General features: G+C 43.5%; 2 protein-coding genes and 1 long non-coding RNA gene across 5 annotated transcripts in view; 1 reads left to right on the top strand and 2 right to left on the bottom strand.

Moving 5' to 3' along the window:
• Window positions 1-332: 332 nt before the first annotated feature.
• Window positions 333-10284, bottom strand: TUSC2 (tumor suppressor 2, mitochondrial calcium regulator). Its single transcript, XM_028718673.2, has 3 exons — window positions 10139-10284; window positions 7700-7820; window positions 333-3703 (listed from the first exon to the last, which is right to left on the bottom strand). Exons 1-3 carry the CDS (start codon window positions 10282-10284, stop codon window positions 3638-3640), a joined length of 333 nt encoding a protein of 110 aa, XP_028574506.1. The 3' UTR covers window positions 333-3637.
• Window positions 10285-10535: 251 nt separating this feature from the next.
• Window positions 10536-12396, top strand: LOC114591537 (uncharacterized). Its single transcript, XR_003705289.2, has 2 exons — window positions 10536-10716; window positions 12002-12396. It is a non-coding gene; the product is annotated as an uncharacterized LOC114591537 (long non-coding RNA).
• A 1005-nt stretch (window positions 12397-13401) lies between these two features.
• RASSF1 (Ras association domain family member 1) overlaps window positions 13402-24311 on the bottom strand; it is a 31803-nt gene continuing 20893 nt past the window's right edge. For 2 of the 3 annotated variants that reach the window (XM_028718674.2, XM_028718676.2), the window contains 4 exons: window positions 18216-18320; window positions 17323-17620; window positions 16433-16548; window positions 13402-15033 (listed from right to left, as the gene is read on the bottom strand). In XM_028718674.2, the coding sequence (XP_028574507.2) occupies window positions 14887-15033; window positions 16433-16548; window positions 17323-17620; window positions 18216-18320 (666 nt within the window). In that variant the 3' untranslated portion in view covers window positions 13402-14886. Of the gene's footprint in view, window positions 15034-16432; window positions 16549-17322; window positions 17621-18215; window positions 18321-18802; window positions 18845-24311 lie in introns of all 3 variants that reach the window. The other variant, XM_077924740.1, reaches the window with a different exon arrangement.

Genomic DNA, 24311 nt, shown 5'->3' on the forward strand with positions numbered 1-24311 from the left:
CTCTGTTTACAAACTGAGTTCTAAGCATAACTCAATGGCTTGAACTTAAGCTCCAAAACAGTCAAGAGACAATGTTAGAAAAATCAGTTCATAGTCTGAAATGCATTTAGGCCACAAGCCACAAAACTAACCATTTAAGAATGCTGGTTTTCAGAAAAATAAGGTCAAGCATTAGGCAAGATTAGCAGGGTGCCTTAAGGTAGCTTGCTTAGCAGAGCAGCACAAAGAGAGAAGAGATTTACTTTCATTTAGAATCAAAAGGGCCTACCAGTTCCTTCATTTTAACGGGTGATGATCCACTACCAATTGACAATCAGAAACAGAAAGTAAAGTTCTGGGACTTACAAATAATTTTATTGAAATTTAACAAAATTCAACAAATGCACTTCAAGGCAGAGAAACAAACCATAAATATTTTACACATTTGCCTTCAGGGTTCCTATCCGTACGCTATAGGAGCAGGAAGTGTAGTGCTAGTGGGTTCGGGTCTTCTACACAACCACATATGCACAGAAGGGTAATAAAAAAGGAAATAGAACTTTTTGCTTGTTCCAACAATAGTGATAATATATATATATTTTATTTACACCAACTTTCACATTATCAGCATCCTGTATAAAGCCGTCTTCCCCAAGCCTGACAACAGCTGCCACTCTCAAGAGAAATGGGGCTGCCAGAAAGCACAATGAGAGGGACAGGATCGGTAGGATTATAAAATCCAGGAAGTCTTAACTGCACAGCTACAGTCTCAGTGGGCAAGCCAGCCTTTTAGAGAAATGGATTGAAAGCAGCTGCCGGTAGCTCCAGGGAGTCTGCTACATCTTAGGAGAAATTTCAAGCTAGGCAGAAATGAAGCTTTCTCTGGATACAGGCTCCATTTAGGTTCCAGTAGGAGGGAGGTCCCCAGCAGGATGGATATAAGCACTAGAAGTGGCGGGGGAAATGAAAGCCAACATTGCACAGTTCTTTTCTGACCACAGGGTATTTGCTTGCTCAAAACCAAGACAGCTAATGAAATAACATAAATTGGGTATTTTAGGAAATTGCAAAGGGTGTCACCACTGAGCCTTTCACTCCCAGTATCTCATGACTATCAAGTCCCATGTAACAGAGAAAAATCTCTATGTAACAGAGAAAACTCTCTAGTATGAAGATGCAACAAACAACCCTCACATACAGCAAAGTGCTTCTTCTGAACTAGCTGTGGGGCAAAACTTCTAAACGGCAGGCTTGATATCTGTTGTCAACTATACTGTTCAAGAATAAGGAAGTCTCCTCCCACTGATTTCAGCTTGCAACTCGTAAAGCACAATAATGCAGAGGCAGAGCTTTGCTTTCCAATGAGTGTCGCAAACACACCTCCACCCCCGGGATGCTCTTGTTTTGGTAGTGGACACTCCCTTCCCCAATGAAGGATAAAGATGCCAGCTTCCCATCATTACCCAAATGAGATTCAACCAAAAGATAAGTGACACGTGAAGATGGAGGATGGAAATATGACACGGGGCCAATGCCAACAGCTTATGCTCTTACCCTTTTATGGTTAACTGTATAGTTCTACACCTGTATAGTAATACACAAGTTCTGCATGGAAGAGCAGCTGCAACTCAGGAAGCCACCGTGCACTAAGGAACAATCCTAACATACAACCCTCGACATACAGTTGAAAGGGCGACAGCGAGGCAAATGTGACAGTCACTGAATAGAGAGCTCAGTCAACATTGCCACTTAAACTCCACCCTGTTTCTAACCTGGTTTGTAGTGCTTAAAAAGGATTCCCATGTAGGTGCAGAGATGACATAAACTTATTGATGCTGCTGGCAGGCACAGCTTTGCACCAGCAAATTTAAACTAAACATTGAGGTAGCAAATGCCTGAAGTGCTCAGAAAGGCAATGACATGCTCCGGGAAGGAAAATATGCTGTGCAATGAACCAACTCTTGCAGCTAACTCGCCCACAATTCGGTTTTAAAGCTTTATATAAATTCTGAGAGTTGGCAGAAAAGGCAGGCAGGCAGGCATTGCATATGAAACCGTCTTCAAAAGATAAAGAGTGCCTCTGACAGGGTTTTGCCTGTTCAGTTTTCAGCAGCAGGTAGCTCTAAATCTTAGAAGCAAAAACTTGGGAAGGAGAGGCAGGTGTACCACTTCAGCACATATAGCTACCAGTGGTACTCAAGTCAAGTTTGGGAAGTGGCCCTACAAACCAAACATTTCACATTCATACATTGGGGGAAAGGGTAGAGCCCTCCCAACACACATAGCCTTCCTTTAAAGTGTGCTGCATTCTCCCATATCAGGCAATACCTGGCCCAATCCAAAGAGTCAAGGAGACTGTCAAAGGAAGATCACAGTACATTATTGTTTTGTTTTGTTTTCCTTTGGAGGAAAGGAGCAGGGGAAGCATACAATCAGGTTGGTAAACATTTTGATCAAAGCAACGTAAGTTGCCTTAGTGCCAACAGCAAAACCTAAGGATTAAAAGGACAGTGTTACCTATTTCTGCTTTAAGAGAGAGAGAGAGAGAGAGAGAGAGAGAGAGAGAGAGAGAGAGAGAGAGAGAGAGAAATGTCAGCAGTAAGAATGGAGTGGGGGAGGGAAATGGCAATCTGCCTTGCACTCTCCACTTTTTACTCAGAGTAGACCCACTGAAATTAATTACCATGACCAATTCACCATGGTCTATTAATTTTAATGGGAATACTCCCATGTAAAAGCCAGTTGAATACAACCCAGTCACAAGATGCAGATTCACAAGAAGGAAGTCTACTTTGGAACGAAACCAGAACCTGTCGACAAACGCCTTCTAAGAGGTGGCCTGTTTGGTAAGGCTCCACAGGAAAACTGCAAGCTCAGATGCTGCTGCTGCCAACAGCCTCTACTGATGTGCCACAGCATACGAAGAAGTCAGTGGAATTTTCCAAGCAGTGAAGTTGAAAGAGACACTGCCTGCAAAGGAAATAGTGCAACTCACTAGGAAGATATTAGAGAGTGGGGGAGCAAGGCTTGCACATCAGTCTGTTTCAATAGGGAACCCTGCCTTGGACAACTCTGTTAGGTACAGCTCTGTTATCATCCTCCACCCCTCCAAGTACAGTACAGCATTAGATTATTCAGTTATGTTACGTTGAGGAAAGGGGTGGAGAAGCACAAGCTGCTTACTGCTCACCTTTACTCTCATATACAGCATATAAACAGAAACTTCGTTGTCAGCATTTAAAGAATACTGATGGGGAACTCAGAAAGCAGGCCACCCGGTCAGAAAAAGGTGCAGGTCGGTTCTCCGTGGTCTCAAGACACTTGGAATCTGTTGGATTTCACTCAATTCAGCAAGGGGGATTTTTTTGAGCAGGTCACTAAACAAGGCCAAACATCTCACTTGACACAGGTCCTACCAACACACATTCCTAGCCAATGCTATTCCTGATTATACGATCCCATGATGCCGTCAGTGCCGTAGCCGTTGCCGCCTCATCCTAGCAGACAAGCTTCAAAGCTAACCATGCGTCTGTGCTCTTGATCCATCACTCTGAAGGGAGACGTGGCTGCCTAGCTTGGTTTACGTGAGGTACAGTAAAACTGGGCAAGTAAGGTGCCTTGATAGCACACACTGACAGTTCACACTGCCCTCCATGGCTCAGACCTCACAGATGATAACAGGGAAGTCCACATGTATCCGAGGGTGCTCCAGTTTCACTATGCCCTGTAAAGAGAAAGATGCAACAAGGATGAGATAATGCCACTTGGAAATCAGGCTAAAAATGATGTGGAATAAAGGGACATGGTGCCAGTCGAGTTAATACAGTTCCTTGCTTAATGACTTCTGGCCCAAAAGCCATACCAAAGCAACTGGGCTATTTGTGTTAGGTCATGGATATGAACTCTACCTAGAAACTAGACAGGAACAAATTGAGATAAAGGATCAGAAAACTGCATGAGCTGGAAATGTACGGCCAGTTACTTCAATACCTCAAGGACCGTCTCCCGCCATATGAACTGACCTGGACCCTGCAATCATCACATGAGGTTTTCTTTGTGTGCTCCCTCCACAAGGGGCTCAGAGGGCAGCAACGTGAGAATGCAGCCTTTTCTGCAGTGGCTCCCCATTTTCGGAATGCTCTCCCTGGGAAGGTTCACCTGGCACCTTCAATACATATCTTCAGTCGCCAGGCAAAAACATTTCTCTTTAAGCAGGCCTTTGGCCAATTAAACATTCTATGGCCTTTTAAATGTGTTTGTGAGAAGGAAGTTAATGTTTTTTGTTTTTTGCTTTATTAGGTATTTATGTTCAACTCTTGCACACCATGCCATTTTCCAATGGAACCTCCTTTCCACTGCAAAGTTATTAGGTCCCTATATAGGTTTTGTCCTGTAGGTTAAATAGCAGCTGGGGAGGGGGGAAGAGGAGAGATTTGAACAGAAAAGCATTCAGGGGAGATTTTTTAAATAATCCCCCCTTCTCAGAATCATGGCATTTACTCAATTTAACCTGCCACCAATCATCTTTCATGCTGCCATCTACTTTGGCCTTAAGTAATTCAGATGTTTTCCATTCTTGCTGAATGCTAATGGAATGGAGAAAGTCGCCAAGCTTCCAATGGACTAGAAAGTAAACTCATCTGATTAAAGCAAGGCTAATAAGTGAGTTTATATGAATTTGGCCAAGTGAAAAAACTTGGATAATCACATCTTGGATTAACAAATGGAGATGCTAACAAGCTTCATATATCTGCCTTGTCCCTCTATATGCACAAGCAGACAAACAAGCCAAGAAGCTGCAGTAAACCATAGCTTACAGATAGGTCAGGAGATGAAGGTTTAAAGTTGGCTTCACTGGAAACCATTAATCCACACTTCCCAGTTTGGACATTTAACAGGAAGCTATGTTTAACAATGGCCTGCTGGCTTGTTTGCCTCCTTGCATGAAGGAGGAACAAAGCAGATTTGTGCAAACATGCAAACACTTGTTCATATCTCAGTTTATTAAGACAAGATGTGGTAATCTAGGACACGCTGGCTGCATTCAAATTCTTCCAACAATAAATTGACTGGAAGGTATGCTACCTCCAAGTACTGCCTCATAAAACTAACTGGTCATGCATTAGTGGTATTTGACAAACTTGGTCCAGCACTTCTCAAGAGAATTATACGCCACAAGCAATATTGAGAGCCACAGCACAGAAGTGAAAATATTTCATCACTACTTTTACTTGAAAAATGGCAAATGCAAGATGTTATGGAAGCCTCTAGAAGTCCATAATATAAAAGCATTAGCAAAGAACACCCCCCCAAGATGCTTATAGAAACAGTAGCCACAGGAAGGTTTTTATAGTTAATGCCTATAAATAGCACCAGATAACCAGACTTGTATTTTCAATTGAACTATATGCATACCCAACAACGTTCCTTGGTGTGCTAGCTACAAGACTCAAGCTGCTCAATAGGTCCACAATCAGGATGGATAGAAGAGTAACCTTTTGTCAAGGCAAAAGCAAACCCAGGTTATGACAGCCATAACTGACCCTCCACACTTCCCATACTTAGGTACATCTACAGTGAAGATTTTACACTTACTGCTTTACAGTTACCTTTTTCCTTATCTTCCGGATTGTAGTGCTCAACAAAAGGTGTCAGAAGCTCTTGAGATAGGCACAGAATCATAGAACTGAAGAGTTGGAAGGGACCCCGAGGGTCATCTAGTCCAACCCCCTGCAATGCAGGAATCTCAACTAAAGCATTCAAGACAGATGACCATCCAATTTCTGCTTAAAAACCTCCAAGGAAGCAGTGTCCACATACAGGACAGACAACAGAAGAACAAGCCTTCTTTATCCTTCTCTTCTCAAGTGCTGGATCATCATTAAGAGTTTCATTCAAGTGAGCCCAGAACCAACAGAACTTTACACATCATGTTTCCAGCATGAAATTCTACCATATACCAACCAGTGGCATCTACAATTTTACCAAGTCATCACAAGCCATATTACTTTCTGACTAAAATTTGAGGCAGCACTGCCTTGCCTTCTCTGTAATGATAGGGAACCTTGTGACTCCCAAGAACCTGAATTTTTGTTGTTGATGCAAAACACTGTCCATTACAACTGCAGCTTTCTTATCCTCTAGTAGCTCTTATTTTCTCCTCTGCTCATTTACACAGCTATAGTCACCAGTATTTTGCACTGGTTTTAACCAGAAGCAGTTCCACAAGCCTCCCAACACATCAGTTCATGTTCAGTAAGGCTTGCCTTTTTAGCCTCCTCTCATTCTCACGGTAAACTGATCAGGCAAACTTTACCCATGATTTCAGCAAGGGATGAGACTCAATGAGCTACTTTAGACATACCCAATGAAATGTTTGATTTTTCCTCTTCCAACAGCAGATACTCCCTCAAGCCATTTGAAACACAAATTCAAACTCTTGGGAGCACAGTTCCATGGATCTAGGCCATGTGTGTTTACTACTATGAAGGGATCTTACAAGAACAACATTCGTACCTAACAGCAGCATTAATATCTCTTTGGGCCACCTACACAGGTGTGATGTACAGTAATTCATCCTAAGAATTAGTGCCCCAAGGTTGTGGAACCGCTTCCCTAAGGAAGAATGGAGCTGCTCTCTCTTCTCCTAAATCCAGACAGGGTACAAATTTCACCTACGTTGCAAATCATATGCCTGCTAATTTATGCCATGATATGTAATCTTATTATTAAAAACTCGGATTGCTTTGTCTTAAATTACTTTGGTTCAATATGACTAATGTATTTGATCTAAGCTGACATGAGGTTGCAAAAAAGCAGGATAAAATCATTTCAAACAATAATGAAATATTTATTATGTTCCCATCATTCATTACGAAATCCTCAATAACCCAATATAGAATGTTATGAAAGTGCTCATATTTACTACAATCCAGTTCCAGAAATGAGGCATCTGGGTCTTTTATCACTAGCTCAAAAGAGAGAAATTCAAAGTGGCTGATGTTCTTTCAAGAATGTGACAGTTGCTGAATACAAGAACTTGAACAAGCATTTTAAAATTAGGTTGTTTTGTCACCGTTAAAAAAAAAAAAATCCCAGGGAAGGTTGACAAAGACTCCTAGAACTGCATCTGTAGTGATTTCAAGATGGCCAATACAGAAGCAACCATTGTTGCTGGACATGAAGGCTGGTACTTAGTGTCCCCACAAACAATCAAATCCAGTATTCCAGAAGACAATACAGTGGTACCTCGGGTTAAAAACTTAATTCATTCTGGAGGCCCGTTCTCAACCTGAAACTGTTCTTAACCTGAGGTACCACTTTAGCTAATGGGGCCTCCTGCTGCCACTGTGCAATTTCTGTTCCCATCCTGAAGCAAAGTTCTTAACCCGAGGTACTATTTCTGAGTTAGTGGAGTCTGTAAGCTGAAGCGTCTGTAACCCGAGGTACTACTGTACTATAAAGCTGGCAAGGTAGAAAACCACTTCTATGAAAATTCAAAGGAATCACATGGGAATGACCAATGTGTGGGCCTCCAGATCTCTACGGCTCCCATCATGCCTGACCACTGGCTGGGGTTGATGGGAATCCAGAAATAGCTGGAAGGCAGCAGGTTAGCTACCCTTGGTATAAACTCAGAGACTCTCTTGTTGCTCAGTATCCTCAAGTGTTAGCTTGAAACCACTTTGCAACAGCTCCCTTTTACTTCTGATTGTGTTACCTGAGGTATCAGGTTCTTGTGGATTCTTTTCAGCTTGGCACGCTTTCTCCCATTTTTGGTGACTATTGTCTCCTCATAAAACTCATGGGCAAGGTCACCATCCTCATCGTAATACATAGAGCTGCGAAGAAATGAAAAACATTTAGAAAAAGCTTCAGACAGAAGAAGCAAAAGCAGCTGCTTTTCAAATCTGCGGCTGAGAGCTAGTAGCAAGCCAGCTAGCTGGCAGCTGTTGCTGCCACCCATTTGCTTAGCTCCTCATCCCTTGCACTACAGTAAGGAGAAGGTTAATTGTGAGGGGAAATTCTGCACGACGGTTGTCTAAAAGGAGCAGAAACCATACTACTACTAATCAACCTACTCTCCCAACCAGTATTACCACAGGTTGCCCAGCCTTGCACTAATAGTTTACACAGAACAAATGAACTTTTTCACAAAACTCACAGTGAACGCAGTCCCATCAAACAGATGGCAATTCTTGAGATCATATTCCATCCCAGTAATAACATAAAAAGCTGTGTTCTATCAAGTCAGACCATCTAGCTCAATATTATCTACAATGACGGGCATCAACTTTCCAAGGCTTCTGGTAGAGATCTTCCCCAACCCTACCTGGAGATCTTAGGAATTGACTCTGGGTCCTTCTGTATGCAAAACAGATGCTCTAACATAGTAACACTTCAAGGTATGTGCAGACACATATTGAAGACTACCTTACAAACCTGATTAATTTTTGCCAAGAGTAAAAAGAGAAACACTTGGTGGAACAACTGAAGTGACAAGATGTCAGATTCTCTTCAGGGAGACAGCATTTGATTTAAAACAAGTTTATATCATGGCAAAACCAAAGCGTAGAAAAGTGTCATGGTTGCATTTAAGCAGAATGGGCATTTAACTAGAATTAATCATAATTAACCATAATGATTGATTTCTTAACATATTTATTGGAGGTAAGATGCTGACAGAATTGGATAACCACTTCTGCTACATAAATGCCAACAGCTCCTGACCAGCAACAGAATGGTTAAAACGGTATTTCTGCCACTTTTAAAGAACTGCCCAAAGCTTACGAAACTGGAATTCTATCAAGTCTAAATTTGAACATTCCTCACTAACATACTCAACTGCTTCAGCAAAGCAGTGTTCAGAATTCAGCAACTTTTTCATTTCTTTGCTGTATTGCCACATTCATAGCAGACTGTATGAAAATCCACAGGAATTCTCAGGATACATTGAGGGGGGGGGGGGAGGAATGAGAAAATAGAAAATAGCAAAAATGTGCAACTCAAAATGAAAATGACACCTTTGTTTCCGTGATATAGAAATTTTGCAGCCAGTCTGCCAACAAAGGCATTTGATTCAACATCTGGCCAGTAGCCTAGCTAGAATGGAAATACAGATGCCAGTCATTACTTTGGAAGAAGGCAGGCATTCTGGCACAGCTGAAAATTTACTAATTTAAGAGCTGGCAAGGGAACAATAGTGCAAAAGGACCTAATGGAGGCACTATTTCCCAGCCACTAGAATGCGCTTGTCACATTTCTTGCTATGCTAGTGACTTTACAAGCTCGGAATAAATCTAGGCTTATCCCCACAAACTGGTCCAAAAAACTTTCTACATTTCTCAAAAAACACCTAGGTGGTTTTACAGAATGGTTTGTTGTTGCCAAATACTTCAGGCTGCAATTCAACATCTACATAAAAAGAGTATGAGGTGAGCTTTGGAGCAAAGAGGTGCTATAAAGCAAATGTCAGGCAACAAGGAAAACAGAGCGTTAGACAGTCTTATCTAAATCCAGGAGGCATGCACAAGGAGATACTATTACCTGGAAGCCAATATTCAGTAGCTGAACATTGCCCCTACCTCCATGAAACCTCTTTGCACCATGATGGCGCGCAGAAAACAAAATCTCGCCCTTTGCCCGGCAAACTCTTCGGGCACCACAACCTTAGAGAGACCAGCTGAAGGCCGGCAGAGCCCTTTAACTACCGAACTTGCAACATGCGCCCACGAGGCTTTCTGCAAGGGGGAGGGAGAGAGCGAGGAGGAAGACTCCGGACACCACTGCGGGTGGGGGGAGCTGCAAGCGGCACATGTTAGGGACCCATGGGCGCAAGGGAGGCTTCAGAAAGCGGCCCCAGAAGCGCCAGGCGGAGCCTCTCCCGCGGGAAAGAAAAACCCGCTTTCCCTGGCATAAGGTCAGCGCCGCATCTCCGTCCACTGGATGAGGCGGTCGCAAGGGGAAGGAAGCAGCCTGGCCAGTCCCTGCGTCGCACCGGGGTCAGGGGTTAGGAAAGCGGACGAGCACCGGGGAGGGTTGAGATGGAGCCGCGACGCCGCCGCCGCCTCTGCAAGGTCTACGGGCAGGTCAGGGCGGCCTCCCTCCCTCGCTTTCCCGCGGCTCCTTCGGCAGCAGCAGCATCCGGCTTTGCTCTTACCCGCGGCGGGTGAAGACGAAGGGGGTGGCCGAGCAGAGTCCCCGCGCCCGGGCCAGAGCCTGGTCCCCGCCCGGCCCCTCGGAGCCGCCCGGCCCGCCCGAGCCGAAGGGCCAGAGGCCCCGGGACTTGGAGCCGCTGGCGCCCATGGCTCAGAGCGGCCGCATGGCCGGGAAAGGGGAGCGGAGGGAGGGAGAGGAGCCTGCCGGTGCCTCCGGGGAGGCTGCTGGCAACGGCACCTTCCCCGCACCGGAAAGCTCCGCCCCTCTCCCGGCGACGCAACTTCCAGGTCCGCCGCCTCCGGAAGTCCGCTTCCAAAAGAAGGTCGAAAGCGCCGCTCTGGAGCGGGGCCGCGGCGTGACGCAACTTCCGCTCCCTTGTGGAGGTGAGAGCGGGCTGCCTGTGTAGGGCGAGAGTGGGTGGGGGAAGCAGGATCCATGTTCTCAATAGGACGATTGAGATCGACAGCTATAATTCTTCCATCAGAGTCCAGTGCTCAAAACTACACTTCCAACACACCTAAGATGACTGGCCTCCATTAATGCAAATACTGCTACAAGCAGACTGATGCAAGTAGCGAGGTCAGTATGTGAACTGGTTTCCAAACAAATTACCTTTCTGGTAAAAATAAACTGTCATTCAAGAAATTCAGATTACCTATATTAAATTATTTTAACAAAGAAATACCCAAATTTGCAGTCCTACTTATTTGTAGCTTCAATGGCCTCACTGGTACGCTTCCAATTTCTGTTACATTTTTATATATGATTTTATGCTGCAATGCTGAAAAACCTACCTCAAGTCAACGGGACTTATTCCCAACAAACATGTTAATAAACAGGTGCAGTGTGATGCAGTGTTTGGGGAAAGGTGAAGCAAAAAATGGCTTAAAAGTCCATAGCAATTGCATATCCAAGCCAATTTCTATTTCCAGAACAATATAAACTGCATCCATGAAAATATATTTAAGGCTGAGACGTAAACAAAATTATCAGCGGTCTTCCTCTCTCTCCTCAGTTATTAGGGCTGCACTGAAAATCCACCTCTTTTGATCTTCAGGCCAAAAGTATACAGTGGTACCTTGGGTTAAGAACTTAATTTGTTCTGGAGGTCTGTTCTTAACCTGAAACTGTTCTTAACCTTAAGCACCACTTTAGCTAATGCGGCCTCCCGCTGCTGCCGTATGATTTCTGTTCTCATCCTGAAGCAAAGTTCTTAACCTGAGGTAATATTTCTGGGTTAGCGGAGTCTGTAACCTGAAGTGTATGTAACCTGAGGTACCACTGTATTTCAGAGGCAGAATGTATCCCTCATACCCTAAATTATGCAAAAAATCCTATTCACTGGCATTTTTCCCTTGATCTTTTACATCTGCCCCTCTTACACTGGGTTGTCAGCTTGATAATATGAACCACCAACCTGAAATGGGAATCACATAATGAACTGGATGTCATTTTGGAAGCAGTAATGCTTTTGAATACCAACCAGCTGCTGGAAACCACAGGAGTTGGGGAAGTACTCTTGAGCACAAATCCTGCTTGTGGGTTTCTCACAGCGATCTGGTTGGTCACTGTCAGAAGATGCTGGACTAGATGGGTCATTGGCCTCATCCAGCAGGCTCCTATGACGTTCATAAGACACTATATAGCCTGATTTGGCTATGACATCACTAGTAATGACAAATCCAGTTCAGAATTGTTCTTGAACTGGGTAACTTTTAAGTCCTTTCACAGCATACATTTTCCTGTTGTTGAAAATGGAGATGTATTGAAGTGTTTTGTGAGAATCACATGCAAAAGGACCCATGCTTTGGCTATAAAAATCTAGTTCACAAGTTATTGGACTGAAAAATAATTTTGCCAGCAGGATGGCGCCCAACCCGCAAGCTTGACAAAGAGCAATTCATTAAGTACAGAGGAACTGTATGGCCAGAATTTGACAAGGACTGAGGATTCTGCAGCACTGAGATATGGATGACACTGTCTCTGGTCCTTAGGGAGTCTCTATGATATTCTGGGGTTTATGTGCAGTCTGCTGTGCCTTCAGCAGACCACTTTGGTAGCCAGCAGCCACACCGGATTTTTGTTTTGCAGGTGATATTTGTTAAGTACAGTACTCTATCCTGCCTAGGCCTGAACTGCAAGGTATGAAAAAGAAAGTTTTATTGTTTTTTGAATGTGTCTTTATATATTTTATCTTATTGTACCTTTGGCTATGAAGTGTTTATAAATATGCAAAATGAAATAAATAATATGAAATGGCTTGTGGATCCCAATGTACCTGACAACATTATTGGAAGCAGGCACCAAGGCAGTTGTGGGAGATATAAAAGGCTTATTAACCAATAAATACATGGATTTACAGAACTGCATCAACATCTTCTGCATGTGATGTCCTGTGGGGTCTTGAGAGCTCAACAACTGTCTGTTCTAAGGAAGGCATTTTGTTTAGGCGTCACCTATTCTGCTTCAATTCCAGAGCCAATAGTCACCTTAATACAAACTGGGGACGCGGGTGGTGCTGTGGTCTAAACCACTGAGCCTAGGGCTTGCCGATCAGAAGGCCGGCGGTTTGAATCCCCGCGCTGGGGTGAGCTCCCGTTGCTCGGTCCCAGCTCCTGCCAACCTAGCAGTTTGAAAGCACGTCAAAGTGCAAGTAGATAAATAGGTACCGCTCCGGCAGGAAGGTAAACGGCATTTCTGTGCGTTGCTCTGGTTTCACCAGAAGCGGCTTAGTCATGCTGGCCACATGACCTGGAAAAACTGTCTGTGGACAAACATCGGCTCCCTTGGCCAGTAAAGAGAGATGAGTGCCGCAACCCCAAGAGTCGTTCGCGACTGGACTTAACTGTCAGGGGTCCTTTACCTTTACATACAAACTGCTTCTTGCTTTGAAATATAGTTTGGGTATCAGAAGGGGCAATCAGCAGCAGAAAATGTTTTGAAAAATAAGGATTGCATTTTAGAGATTCTCTCATTGGCATCTACACCAAACTGAAACCATCCTAGGATGCTGTAATTCAAAGTTGTGGTGGACCCTGATTTGACCCTAATCTATCATATATCTACTTTTTGATTTCATACCAACTGTTGGATGTCCTTGTGGAAATCTGAGAGGTGGGTGGCAAACGGCCAGAGCACAGAAGAGGAGTACAGTCTTAATGGGAGAACTGCATTTTCTACTTATACTTCTCTAGTTTATCAACTGTGGAATGACCTTATTGTCCCAACAAAGTAGTAGTTCTCAAACACATATTACACCACACATTTCTCACCCCTGAATCTTTTATTGATTTGTATACAAGCAGCACCATTCATAACCTGAGCCCCCAAGGTTTTTAATCCATTGGATTCTCAAGACAGATAACAAGACAGTCTTGATTTGAAAAACTACTCTCCAGAAGGGTCAGCCAAGACTAGGAGGTCCATTTTCCTGTGGATACCTGGTCTGGAGAGTGTTTCAGAGTGTTTCGGACTTTAAAAAGAACAAAACACTTATTGAAGTACAAATACCCCCTCCACCAATGAAGTTCAGCTACTACACAGAGTAGTAGTGCCAGGTCGTGCCCAAGTCAAGGTTGCCTTTCAAGACATACACCAATGCCTCTCATGCATGTCTATGAGAGATTGCAACATATAAAGGAGGGTGGCCAAAGCTATGGTTGCCTTCAGCAGAAGAGAAATCTGAATCCTGATGATGTTACATCCCTGGTTTTCAGATTTTTAATAACTAGAGAACAATTCTGTCTGGGCAATAAAAAGTGTCTCTCTGTTCCTTCTTCCATGGGTTATTTGCTCTTACCATACTATTCTATATTATATTGTTTTTTATAGTCATTTTTTTCTGAGGAATCAACCATAGTCCAAATATAATTTCTAGATACTATTTTTATTGCAATTGTGGTGCATTTTGGTCTGCATGTCCTTTCCTATGTATCAGAAAAATAATCAGGAACTCTGCCTTTTCTTTGGGTTCTGCTAATCAGAGTTTCCTTTGGCATTTTTTGATTCTGGTTCAATTACTCTTGACTCCTATTCAGATCCATCTGAGATGGGAGTCAACAAACTTTTTCTTCATTGTTTTTTATGACCACAGTCTGAGCAAAGTCCATATAGGCAGGTAGTTCTATTCTGCTAGCAGTCTTACTGTTATATGAATCAGTATCAATATCGACAAATAAAGACATGATTGAACATATAGATCAATCCATGGGCCTTCAAAGTTTGATTCCAATAGAAATACAAAAATGATATTTTGAAGGAAGGTGCTTTCTAAGGCCACCTCCCTTCTTGGGAATACATCAGAGTTTGAGGCCACTTTGATTTATTTTGCTTATGTTAAATCTCAAGTGATCTTTACACCAAGTCCACATAACCCTCATTTGGACACACTGTAGGTATAAAAGTGGCATTAGCATCCTGGCACTTTGAAAGTAGCTGCTGTAGCAAGGCTACTCAAATTCTCATCTTCAAACACATACCACAGGCACTTCCTTACTTCCCCAACTGATCCCATTGCATCATGCATGCAACATCTCTATTAACCACTCACTCCGTGGAGAGCACACACACATGCACCAGTCACGGGCTCACAAACCCCTGTTGTCCCTTCCCACCCTACGCCCCTCCAGAGATACATTCAACCCACACAATCGCAGGATCGCTTCACTCGTAGTCTTCTTGGCTTCACCACTTCTCTGCATCTGGCATCTTATATTTACTGGAGTGCTGGGTCTGGGATGGAGCACCTTGTCAACCTGGTGTGCGGGTGGCCAGAGCCTCTTGCATCTTTTGGCGGCAATGGGAATATTTCTGCAGGATCTGTCGAATATGCTCTTCCTCTTCACGCTGCAAGATACGCAGGAAGTTCTGTAGCTCAGGCATACTAAAGGCATCCCACTGCAGAAAAATGTGAAAAGGAAGTAGTGACCACAGTGCTGATGGTACCTGTATTAGTATTACAGTCATGAGCTCAGTGGTACTCCAGGTAGAAGCACAGCTTTACTGGTAAGGAGGGAATCTAGACTTGTGGCAAGAGGTGCAAGGGGTCAATGATGAATGCATGTAGAACAAGGCAGAAAAATAGCCAGAGTGTGTATAAGGGTAGTATATCTGGATTTCACAACGCTCCAAGATTCAGGAACAATACTGAAACAGGACTGCACAGATAACTAGCATTTTCAAGATTTCAGGTAAGATTTTAACCTAAAGTAAGCATTTGTTATTGCAAATGCTAAGACATCCCTATGAACAGTGTAGAACAGATCCTTTTATAATTCATTTTCCCATGTTATACACTCTTGACCGTGGGAATTAATTAATCAACAGCGTCTATGAGTAGAACAGGAACTATGTTCTACCACATTATTCCATTATGTGAGATTTTTTCTACCATGAACATCATCTTTAACAGCTCTGCTCTACAATCAATCTTGTTCTACAATTAAGTCCCTGGGTCATTTTCAATGGGGCAATAAAGTGTCATCAAGCCACGATGTTTGAATTTTTAAATCATGCTCTAGAGAATATTCTTTTTTTTACTGAAGGTTCAGCCCTTAACTTAAAAACCCCTCAAGCTCCCATCTATTAGAATGTATCATGTGTCAACATGAAACAAGAACAGATAGCATGTATGTTGCTGCTTTTGTTCATACTTATAAATTAGCCGTAGTTTTTTTCTGAAATACATTAAATCAAAAGGTGTTATGATCCCCAGCATTAATTGGCATCCAGTTCAGCATGTTTGACTTCAAGTTTTTCCAACCATAAAACTCAACTATTTGATTGGGGGAAAGGCTGGAATAATTTAATTCAGTTTAAATGCTCTGTTTGAACCAAAGCTTTACTCAAAAGGGCCTTTTTTACTGGAACACATGTAAATATTTTAAGGGATGACAAATAGCACATATTGCATCCCTACATACCCCAATTTTTTAAAAAAGAAAAATAATGTAGCACTGGCAGCTGTTACTAATTTTTGCAAACCCACAGAGCTGTGCACCATGTATGTTCAAGGTACAACTTCCTGACAGAGTACAAATTTGTATCCACTGATTATGTTAAAGAATACATTTTTAGAAATGTAATGTTTTCTGCAAGAAAAATAATTGTGGTGAAAAAGTTTCTACTCTGCATCACTAGTTAAAGCCAACCACACAACTGGAACTAGGAGCATGAGTGCCCTTCTTTTATCTACTGAGATAAAGATAAGTTAACTTGATAGCAAATATTATAGGCTTTGTCAGTTCTGCATAACTTGACATGGAACCTCAGACAAACCATAAACACAAATACTCACATTGACTTCTCCAGTTTCATTTTCCTTCAGGACAAAGCTCAGTGCTTTTTCACTAGGACCAGCTAGTAGCCGGAGACGCAGGGGCTGCTCCTCATCAGAAAGCTTGCGGAGATATACTGACACACAAGAACATTAGAAGTGGAATTAAATGAAGAACTCAATCACCCTGACTCTGTATAACAGTCACCTGGACAAATCAGATTGGCCCTTGTTTACTTTAAGCAGTCTATTTTTTGCCAGCAGAGGGTGCTGTTAATCTACTAGTTTTCCATTTCCATTTCTTTTAGTAAGCAGTGCTGCAGGGAACAGGTCAGGAAAAGCAGATGTAAGGAAGATTCAGCTTTTCTTCCTTCCAGCCTGCCTCAGTCAGCAGCAACATAAAATGATGAGACACACTCTAATACAGACCTATAATTAACAATAATGAGAATACAGTCTTATATAAAGCTTCTCTGCTACATCAGCAGAAACTTCAAAAATGAAGTCAGAACTATATTTAGAATCTTCAGTAGAAAGTGAACAAACTTGCTCTGTATGATTTACGGACTGCTTTCTCTCAACCTCTTCTTATTCTAGGACTAATTGCTAAGCTTACATCACTTGGCTTCAGACAATGTATTAAAAATCAGCTTCACAAGTAAGTGCAAAAATTAAGGGCCCACAAAATTTTACTAGCCTCTTTGCTCATTAACACTTATGTTAGTTGTTCACTGCACTCTAACAACCTAAGCAAAGAAATGAACTTCTTCCCATCTGATAAAACCTTCCTTTCCTGGCCAACTGGAACCAATTTTTATTTGCTGCAGGTTACTAGGCAAGCTGCTGTTTAGAAGTCTGCAATATGTTACATGTTGGCTTCTCAAAAAACTGGGAAGGGGGAGATCAGGTACCTTGGTCATCCTTTTCTGTTCTCTCAAAGAGGGCAAACTTGCGGGGATTGTCAACTACCATGAATTTCTTCAGCAGAGCTTCAATGACCTCACTGGCACGTGTACAAGAAATTAAATGCAGGTGCTTGATTGTGTCCTTGGGTAGGTAGAATGAGGTGCGCCGCTTTACTGCCTGGCTGCGTGAGGAGCACTTCCTGGTGTCCTGGATAGAGGGCGCCTTCTTATTGGCAGGTACTGAGACAGGCCGTATCAGCTTTAATTGCACCTTGATGAAACCAGTATAGGAACCATCTTTGTTCTGTAGGAGCAGAAGTACAGTAAGCATTGCATGAGGGTCACATGGTTGTAAAAGTAAGAATAAAAACAGGCTACAAGTCAGTGTCTCTGAGGGGCAAAGAAGCCAAAGTTAATTCTCACAAACCTTGGAATGAACAGGGTTTTTTTTACAAATACAGGATGCCATCAAAACAGGGATGGAATATGCTTGCGATGATTGCTATACAGTAGTTTTCATTTTAAGGATTACAATGATGGGACAGCAAATGCAGACATAGCCCTCCGAAGCTCAGCTACCAAGTTATACAGGTAAAACTGCCAACCTAGCAGTTCAAATGTATATCAGCGCAAGTAAATAAATAGGTAAATGTGGCTGGAAGGTAAATGATGTTTCCATGCACTCTGGTTTCCATCACTGTGTCCCGTTGTGGCAGAAGTGGTTTAGTCATGCTGGCCACATGACTGCAGACAAATGCCAGCTCCCTCGGCCTGAAAGTGGAGATGAGCACTGCACCCCATAGTCAAATTCGACTGGACTTAACCATCCAACGGTCCTTTACCTTTTAACCTTACTAAGTTATACAAGGGCTAAGAATTATATGTCTCCTGAAACTTACCAAGCTCATGAAGAGGTTGCTGTTGATCTGACTGTTGTATTCTTTTATCCTTTGCTCAATCTCAGTTTGGGACAGAACTGGCTTGTCCCAGTCGATCTGTTCATCCTGCAGAAGAGCAGGTAATCTGGAATTAGTTTTCAATGCAATCCCACAAATATAGTTCATTTCCCTTCATGGGAAGTTAAACCAACATTTGTTTAGATACAAGTGATCAAGTAGTGCAGTGGATCAGACCTTGTATAAATTATGGAGGTGGTGTCAAGAGAAACTACAGGTTTCAGGTGAAGCTTTCTACATGCCAGTCCTCACCACTCCTTAGCTTGCTTTGGGGTTGAATGAACTCATTATACCAAGAAACAAAAACTTCCTGATTTCCATTCTCAGCTTTGAATGGTAGATTACAAAATCCTTGTGTGCAAACAAATCATATGTGGGTGTGAGAAGAGGCTGATAATCACATCATGCCTGCTTGGTGTTACACCACCCCAGAAACATGACTGTACATTGGCCCCATGATTAATATGCAACACCCAAGGATCAGAATTCTCTTACCATTAAAAAGGCTACAAAGTAGACTTATGCTGTACCTGCAAACTGCAGCATCTAATCACACCCTGAATTCCCAGAAGCTGCAAGAATAGGTATTCAGAACAATAGGGGTTACCAATGTGGCACACATGTGCCTGCAAGGGCCTTTCTTTGTACCCACTGGGTCCCCTCCTGCACTGAAATGAAGGCATGAAAGAAGTATTCTTACAGACAATGAAACCCCCCTCCTTTGAATAATAGAATGCCATACCCGCTGGCTTTCATAGTATTGCAAAAATAATTTTTGATTTTTGGTAGGACACATAGAGGGTGCTCTGTCATGAAGAGAAGTCACCATACAAAAAATCTGCTTCAGTACACCAAAAAGGCTTCCTTCTTGTGAAGCACTTGCTTTACTAATGCAGAGACCAGGGTTCTCTATTTAGAGCCAAACATCTACCGTATTTTTCGCACGATTGGACGCACCTGACCATAGGACGCACCTAGTTTTTTTGGGGGGAAATAAAGGAAAAAAATTTCCCCTTTATTTCCCCCCCAAAAGCAGGTCAGGGAAACCGAACCAGGTCGAGGAACAGCGGGATAGTGGCGCTGCGCCTCCCTGCTGTCCCCCAAGCTTGTGGGGCTGGCCGATGTCTGTCCGGCGGGCGGGGAGCTCTGCTTCAGGGCGCCCCACCCGCCAGGCAGCAGGCTGCTATCCGCAGCGTGGGGAGCCCTGTGGGGAACTCCTGCAAGCCTCCCCACTCTGCGGATGTATGCCTGGCGCGAGGGGCGCTCTGCTTCAGGGCGCCCCACCCGCCAGGCAGCAGGCTGCTATCCGCAGCGTGGGGAGCCTTGTGGGGAACTCCTGCAAGGCTCCCCACTCTGCGGATGTATGCCTGGCGCGAGGGGTGCTCTGCTTCAGGGCGCCCCACCCGCCAGGCAGCAGGCTGCTATCCGCAGCGTGGGGAGCCCTGTGGGGAACTCCTGCAAGCCTCCCCACTCTGCGGATGTATGCCTGGCGCGAGGGGCGCTCTGCTTCAGGGCGCCCCACCCGCCAGGCAGCAGGCTGCTATCCGCAGCGTGGGGAGCCTTGTGGGGAACTCCTGCAAGGCTCCCCACTCTGCGGATGTATGCCTGGCGCGAGGGGCGCTCTGCTTCAGGGCGCCCCACCCGCCAGGCAGCAGGCTGCTATCCGCAGCGTGGGGAGCCCTGTGGGGAACTCCTGCAAGGCTCCCCACTCTGCGGATGTATGCCTGGCGCGAGGGGCGCTCTGCTTCAGGGCGCCCCACCCGCCAGGCAGCAGGCTGCTATCCGCAGCGTGGGGAGCCTTGTGGGGAACTCCTGCAAGGCTCCCCACTCTGCGGATGTATGCCTGGCGCGAGGGGCGCTCTGCTTCAGGCGCGCCCCAAGCTTCGGGATTAATGCAGCGCTCCGCTAGCCGCGGCTAGCGGATAGCTTCCTGAAGCCTGGAGAGCGAGAGGGGTCGGTGCGCACCGACCCCTCTCACTCTCCAGGCTTCAGCGAAAGCCTGCATTCGCTCCATAGGACGCACACACATTTTCCCTTGCTTTTTAGGAGGGAAAAAGTGCGTCCTATGGTGCGAAAAATACGGTACTCTCAAACATGCAGAAACAGAAGCAACACTTTTCAAAACATTTACTTCAAACTGAATTATGGAGAATTACATTGAGATACAGTTTCACCTCAAGGATCTAGCTCTACCTCAAATAGGTACTTTGGCATTATGCACCATGGTGGTAATTCCAAATGGTTTCCACGTAAAGTAAACCCACTATGGTTTACACTGCTAATACACGTAACAGGAATCCAACTGAGATTAAAAGGTAATGGGGCTCTCAGAACAAAAAGGATCAACCGAGTCAGCTTCTTAAAAGACTCCTGACATTAGTAACCTAATACAGTATTAAGTAATACAGTATCAACCTGCTGAAAGCCAGGAATCTGTTGAATAAAAAGTTTACTTTAATATGTACATTGTAGCTCCTCTACAGAAGAGAAAGTTCCTTCTACCTCTAGAATTATATGCACAAAATGAGCACCCTTCTACATACACACCCACAACCAGTTTCTCTTTCAGAAGAAGTGAATTGCTCATGGTTGCATCAGCCTCTTTTCCTGTTGACATCACTCTTTTTGGTGGGGGGAGGGAGATTGTAGGGAATTCCAGATGAGCTCACCAAAAACCAATCAGAAATCTCCAGGGATTACTGGGAACCACTTCCTTTCCCACTGCATGAGTAACCACATGAGCAAAAGGAAATGGGAGAGATCAGCTCCTATTCTCCCAGGGTCTCCTTCACAGAGGAGACCTATGAATAAAGCAATATGCAATCCTCTACACAGTATACATATAATACAAATCATTTTAGCTGGAGACATGGGAGCCAAGCAATAATAATGCATTTGTGAGGCACTGACAATGTTTGTTATATGACCTTATATACTACTTCTAAAAAAATAAACCAGGGCATCTTTTATTGATAAAGATGTATATTCATAAAAATACTGTTAATTAGAAAATGAACACAAACATCAATCACAATAGCAAGAAAAGGAAGCATGAAGATAAAATTATCAAAAGCAGTTCTAAGATTTCATCCTATCTTAACAGCCTGAGAAAAGCCTGGTGCTTCAAAAATAATTAAGTTAAGGCACCAGGTAAGAAGCTCTCATTACTACTAGTCTTACCTCATTTGGTGGTGTGACCCTAAGGAAGGTGTCCAAAGTGGATCACAGCACACAGGCACGTTGGTGGGGTCATATATTGTTGGCAACCTGGGCCCATATTGTGTGGAGTTTTGGAAGTAAAGCACCATCTCTTTGAATCATGTACAGAAATTAACCATGAGCCAGTGCTGGTCTTTAAGCAGTAGCATACCCTTCACATGGCCCGTTAGCAACCTTGTGGCTCTATTCTGAAATAGCTTGATAATACTTAAGCCACAGGAATAACTCCCAGGAATTAGTTCTCCCTTTGAAATTTAAGTGAGAGATGGTTTGCAAAGGAAAACAGACTGGCATTTTTTGGGCACACCTCATGTGAATATGTGCCAAATTCAGCATTACAATTTAGAGTTGTACGGTTAATACTTGCAGAAGAATGGTACTTGGCCTAGAAAAGCTGGCTATGCGATAGCTCAAGACATTACAACTTGCCTGCCTACTGGCAGGTCAATCTAGAGACAACTTATTTTACCATTTAGCAGAAATGGAAAATCCTTCTGATTTCCAATGTTTAAAACAGAGGTGGGGAACCTCTAGCCCATGAGTCAAATTTGGCCTGGCACAGGTCCCAATTTCATTTTCCCAAACCATGGCCACTTGCCCCACATCTGACATCATATGTGAAGTGTGGGGCAGGTAGAGATGCAGCTGATCCCTGCAGAACAGCTGCATTGATTGAGTGACTGAGTTCCCATGGGAAACTTGACTGCACAGCAAATTCCTGCAGAAAGCAGCTTTGCCAGGTGTATGTTTGGCGCTGGCAAGCGCAGGGCTGGCAAAACCCCTTGCACTGCAGTTCCCAAATGCCTGACATCCTGCTAACATTTTAAAAACAATGTGTGATGGACTTTGACAGGTGGATGGGACATCCTGCATACCAATCATTTGGTGCTATAATGACTTCAAGTGATTTACAGATGGCTTGTTCTACCCAGGGGGTAGGGAGTGATAGGAATCTGGGCCAAAAAGGTTTCCCACCCCTGGATTTAAACCATGAACTTTCAGCTCCAAGCATCCCATTCTCTGTTGGCAGGTAGTTGTTGCCCAGGCACTTTTAGCTGGCTCTTTCCATTAATTTTCTTACTCCTAAAGCAATGTCACATACCACTAAGCCATATTCACAGGTGTGGTGAAACAAAGTCCATTTCTGTGCCATATAAAACTAGAGAGCACTGTGAATTACAGAATAATGTATTGCCACTTGGTTCACACAATGCATGGCTTGCAAAACAACAATGTACCCTCTAAATCTAGATGAGTTCAAAGTACAGGGCAGATATTCTACGTGCTAGAATCATTGGCACTATAAATTTTTTCTGTCAATTTAATTTTGCTTTGTTTCTATCCATGCTTTTTATATGGCTTCTATAGCTATTATAGGTAGTATATTACAGAGTAGTAGAGGAGGTGCTTGCAGTCTTCTCTGTTTCAACTGCCCTTCTTTGCCTGCCAAGGTAAACTACCAACTGCCTTTGGAAAGGATACCAGGAAAGTGAGTAAGAAAGGTGAAATGAAGTCTGCCCCTGCTTCAGCTGGAGTCATCCACTACTAGGTGCCCTGTGGGAAGGATCCTTATGGCTTGGTATTTGTTAATTTTGATTACTGTGTGTGCGTGTTAATATGCATTGATGGTACTTGTAAATAATTTTGGAAGGATTTGTATCCTGAAAAGTGTAATATAAATAAGTGTAACAATAAGAGATGGGGTGCCTCCTTTCCCAAGCAGAATCAAGAACAGAATCAGTGCCATGCTACAAGTTTGCCTCACAACACAATCTGTATGACTTACTTCTTCAAGAGAGTACTGGGGAGATACTCTACTTACATGGTTGAAATCATCTGCCTAGTCAGCATACTCATTTATGTAGTATTCATATTTTACAAGCATTTTAAAAGCTTCCAACCCATCCCCACAACCCATTTTATGGCTGGAGAACCAAGGTCAAGAGTTACTTTCTTCAGAGTTTTCCAAGATCAGAGCTTTCCAAACTATGTGTCACAGTGTGTAGGTGTGTCACGCAAATGCTCCCTATGCTCCTCCCAGGGCTGGTACCCTTTATCTTTACATTGCTAGTAAAACTGAATTACTGTGTACGAAATTATGCATGTCTAAAAAGTGTGTTACCAACATGAAAGGTTTGAAAAGCTCTCATATAGATGAATCCTTCAGAGCTAAATTGTTTATCATATCCCTTCAACAACAACAGGATTTACCATACTAGCTAAATAGCAAGATTTGCAGCACATTCAGCTTAAGGGCAACATGCTATTCCCTCTGTTATTGTGATTCTACTTAACAGACTCTAGAAAACTTCCACATTAGCTCTTTTTCTGACATAAAAAAGGTAAAGGTAAAGGACCCCTGACAGTTAAGTCCAGTCGCAGACAACTCTGGGGTTGGGGCGCTCATCTTGCTTTACAGGTCAAGGGAGCAGGTGTTTGTCTGCAGACAGTTTTTCCGGGTCATGTGGACAGCATGACTAAGCTGCTTCTGGCGCAACGGAACACTGAAACCAGAGCAGCGCACGAAAACGCCGTTTACCTTCCCGCTGGAGCGGTACCTATTTATCTACTTGTACTTTTAGTGTGCTTTCGAACTGCTAGGTTGACATAAGGCGGCATCAAAAGGATAGAACAGATTAAATAAAACTACAGTACTAATTATCCTAAGCCCTCTACATGTTCTTGCATTCTCCCAATCAACTCTTCCACTGTCTTATACCAACTGTTACATCCCACAGCAGCAGGAAAAACATTTACGTTCACACTAAGTCCCAAGGAACAATATTGGGATTTTAATTATTTTATTTTATATTTACCAGG

The sequence above is a fragment of the Podarcis muralis genome, chromosome 2 (genome assembly GCF_964188315.1).
Source record: "Podarcis muralis chromosome 2, rPodMur119.hap1.1, whole genome shotgun sequence".
Classification (NCBI taxonomy): domain Eukaryota; kingdom Metazoa; phylum Chordata; class Lepidosauria; order Squamata; family Lacertidae; genus Podarcis; species Podarcis muralis.

Excerpts from the sequence above, each read along its gene's own strand:
- TUSC2 (XM_028718673.2), bottom strand. The coding sequence starts at position 10,284 with ATGGGCGCCAGCGGCTCCAAGTCCCGGGGCCTCTGGCCCTTCGGCTCG. Across the intron at positions 7,821-10,138 it reads TTCGTCTTCACCCGCCGCGG|CTCTATGTATTACGATGAGG; the intron begins GTAAGAGCAAAG and ends ATTTCTTCGCAG. Across the intron at positions 3,704-7,699 it reads ACAAGAACCTGATACCTCAG|GGCATAGTGAAACTGGAGCA; the intron begins GTAACACAATCA and ends TTCTCTTTACAG.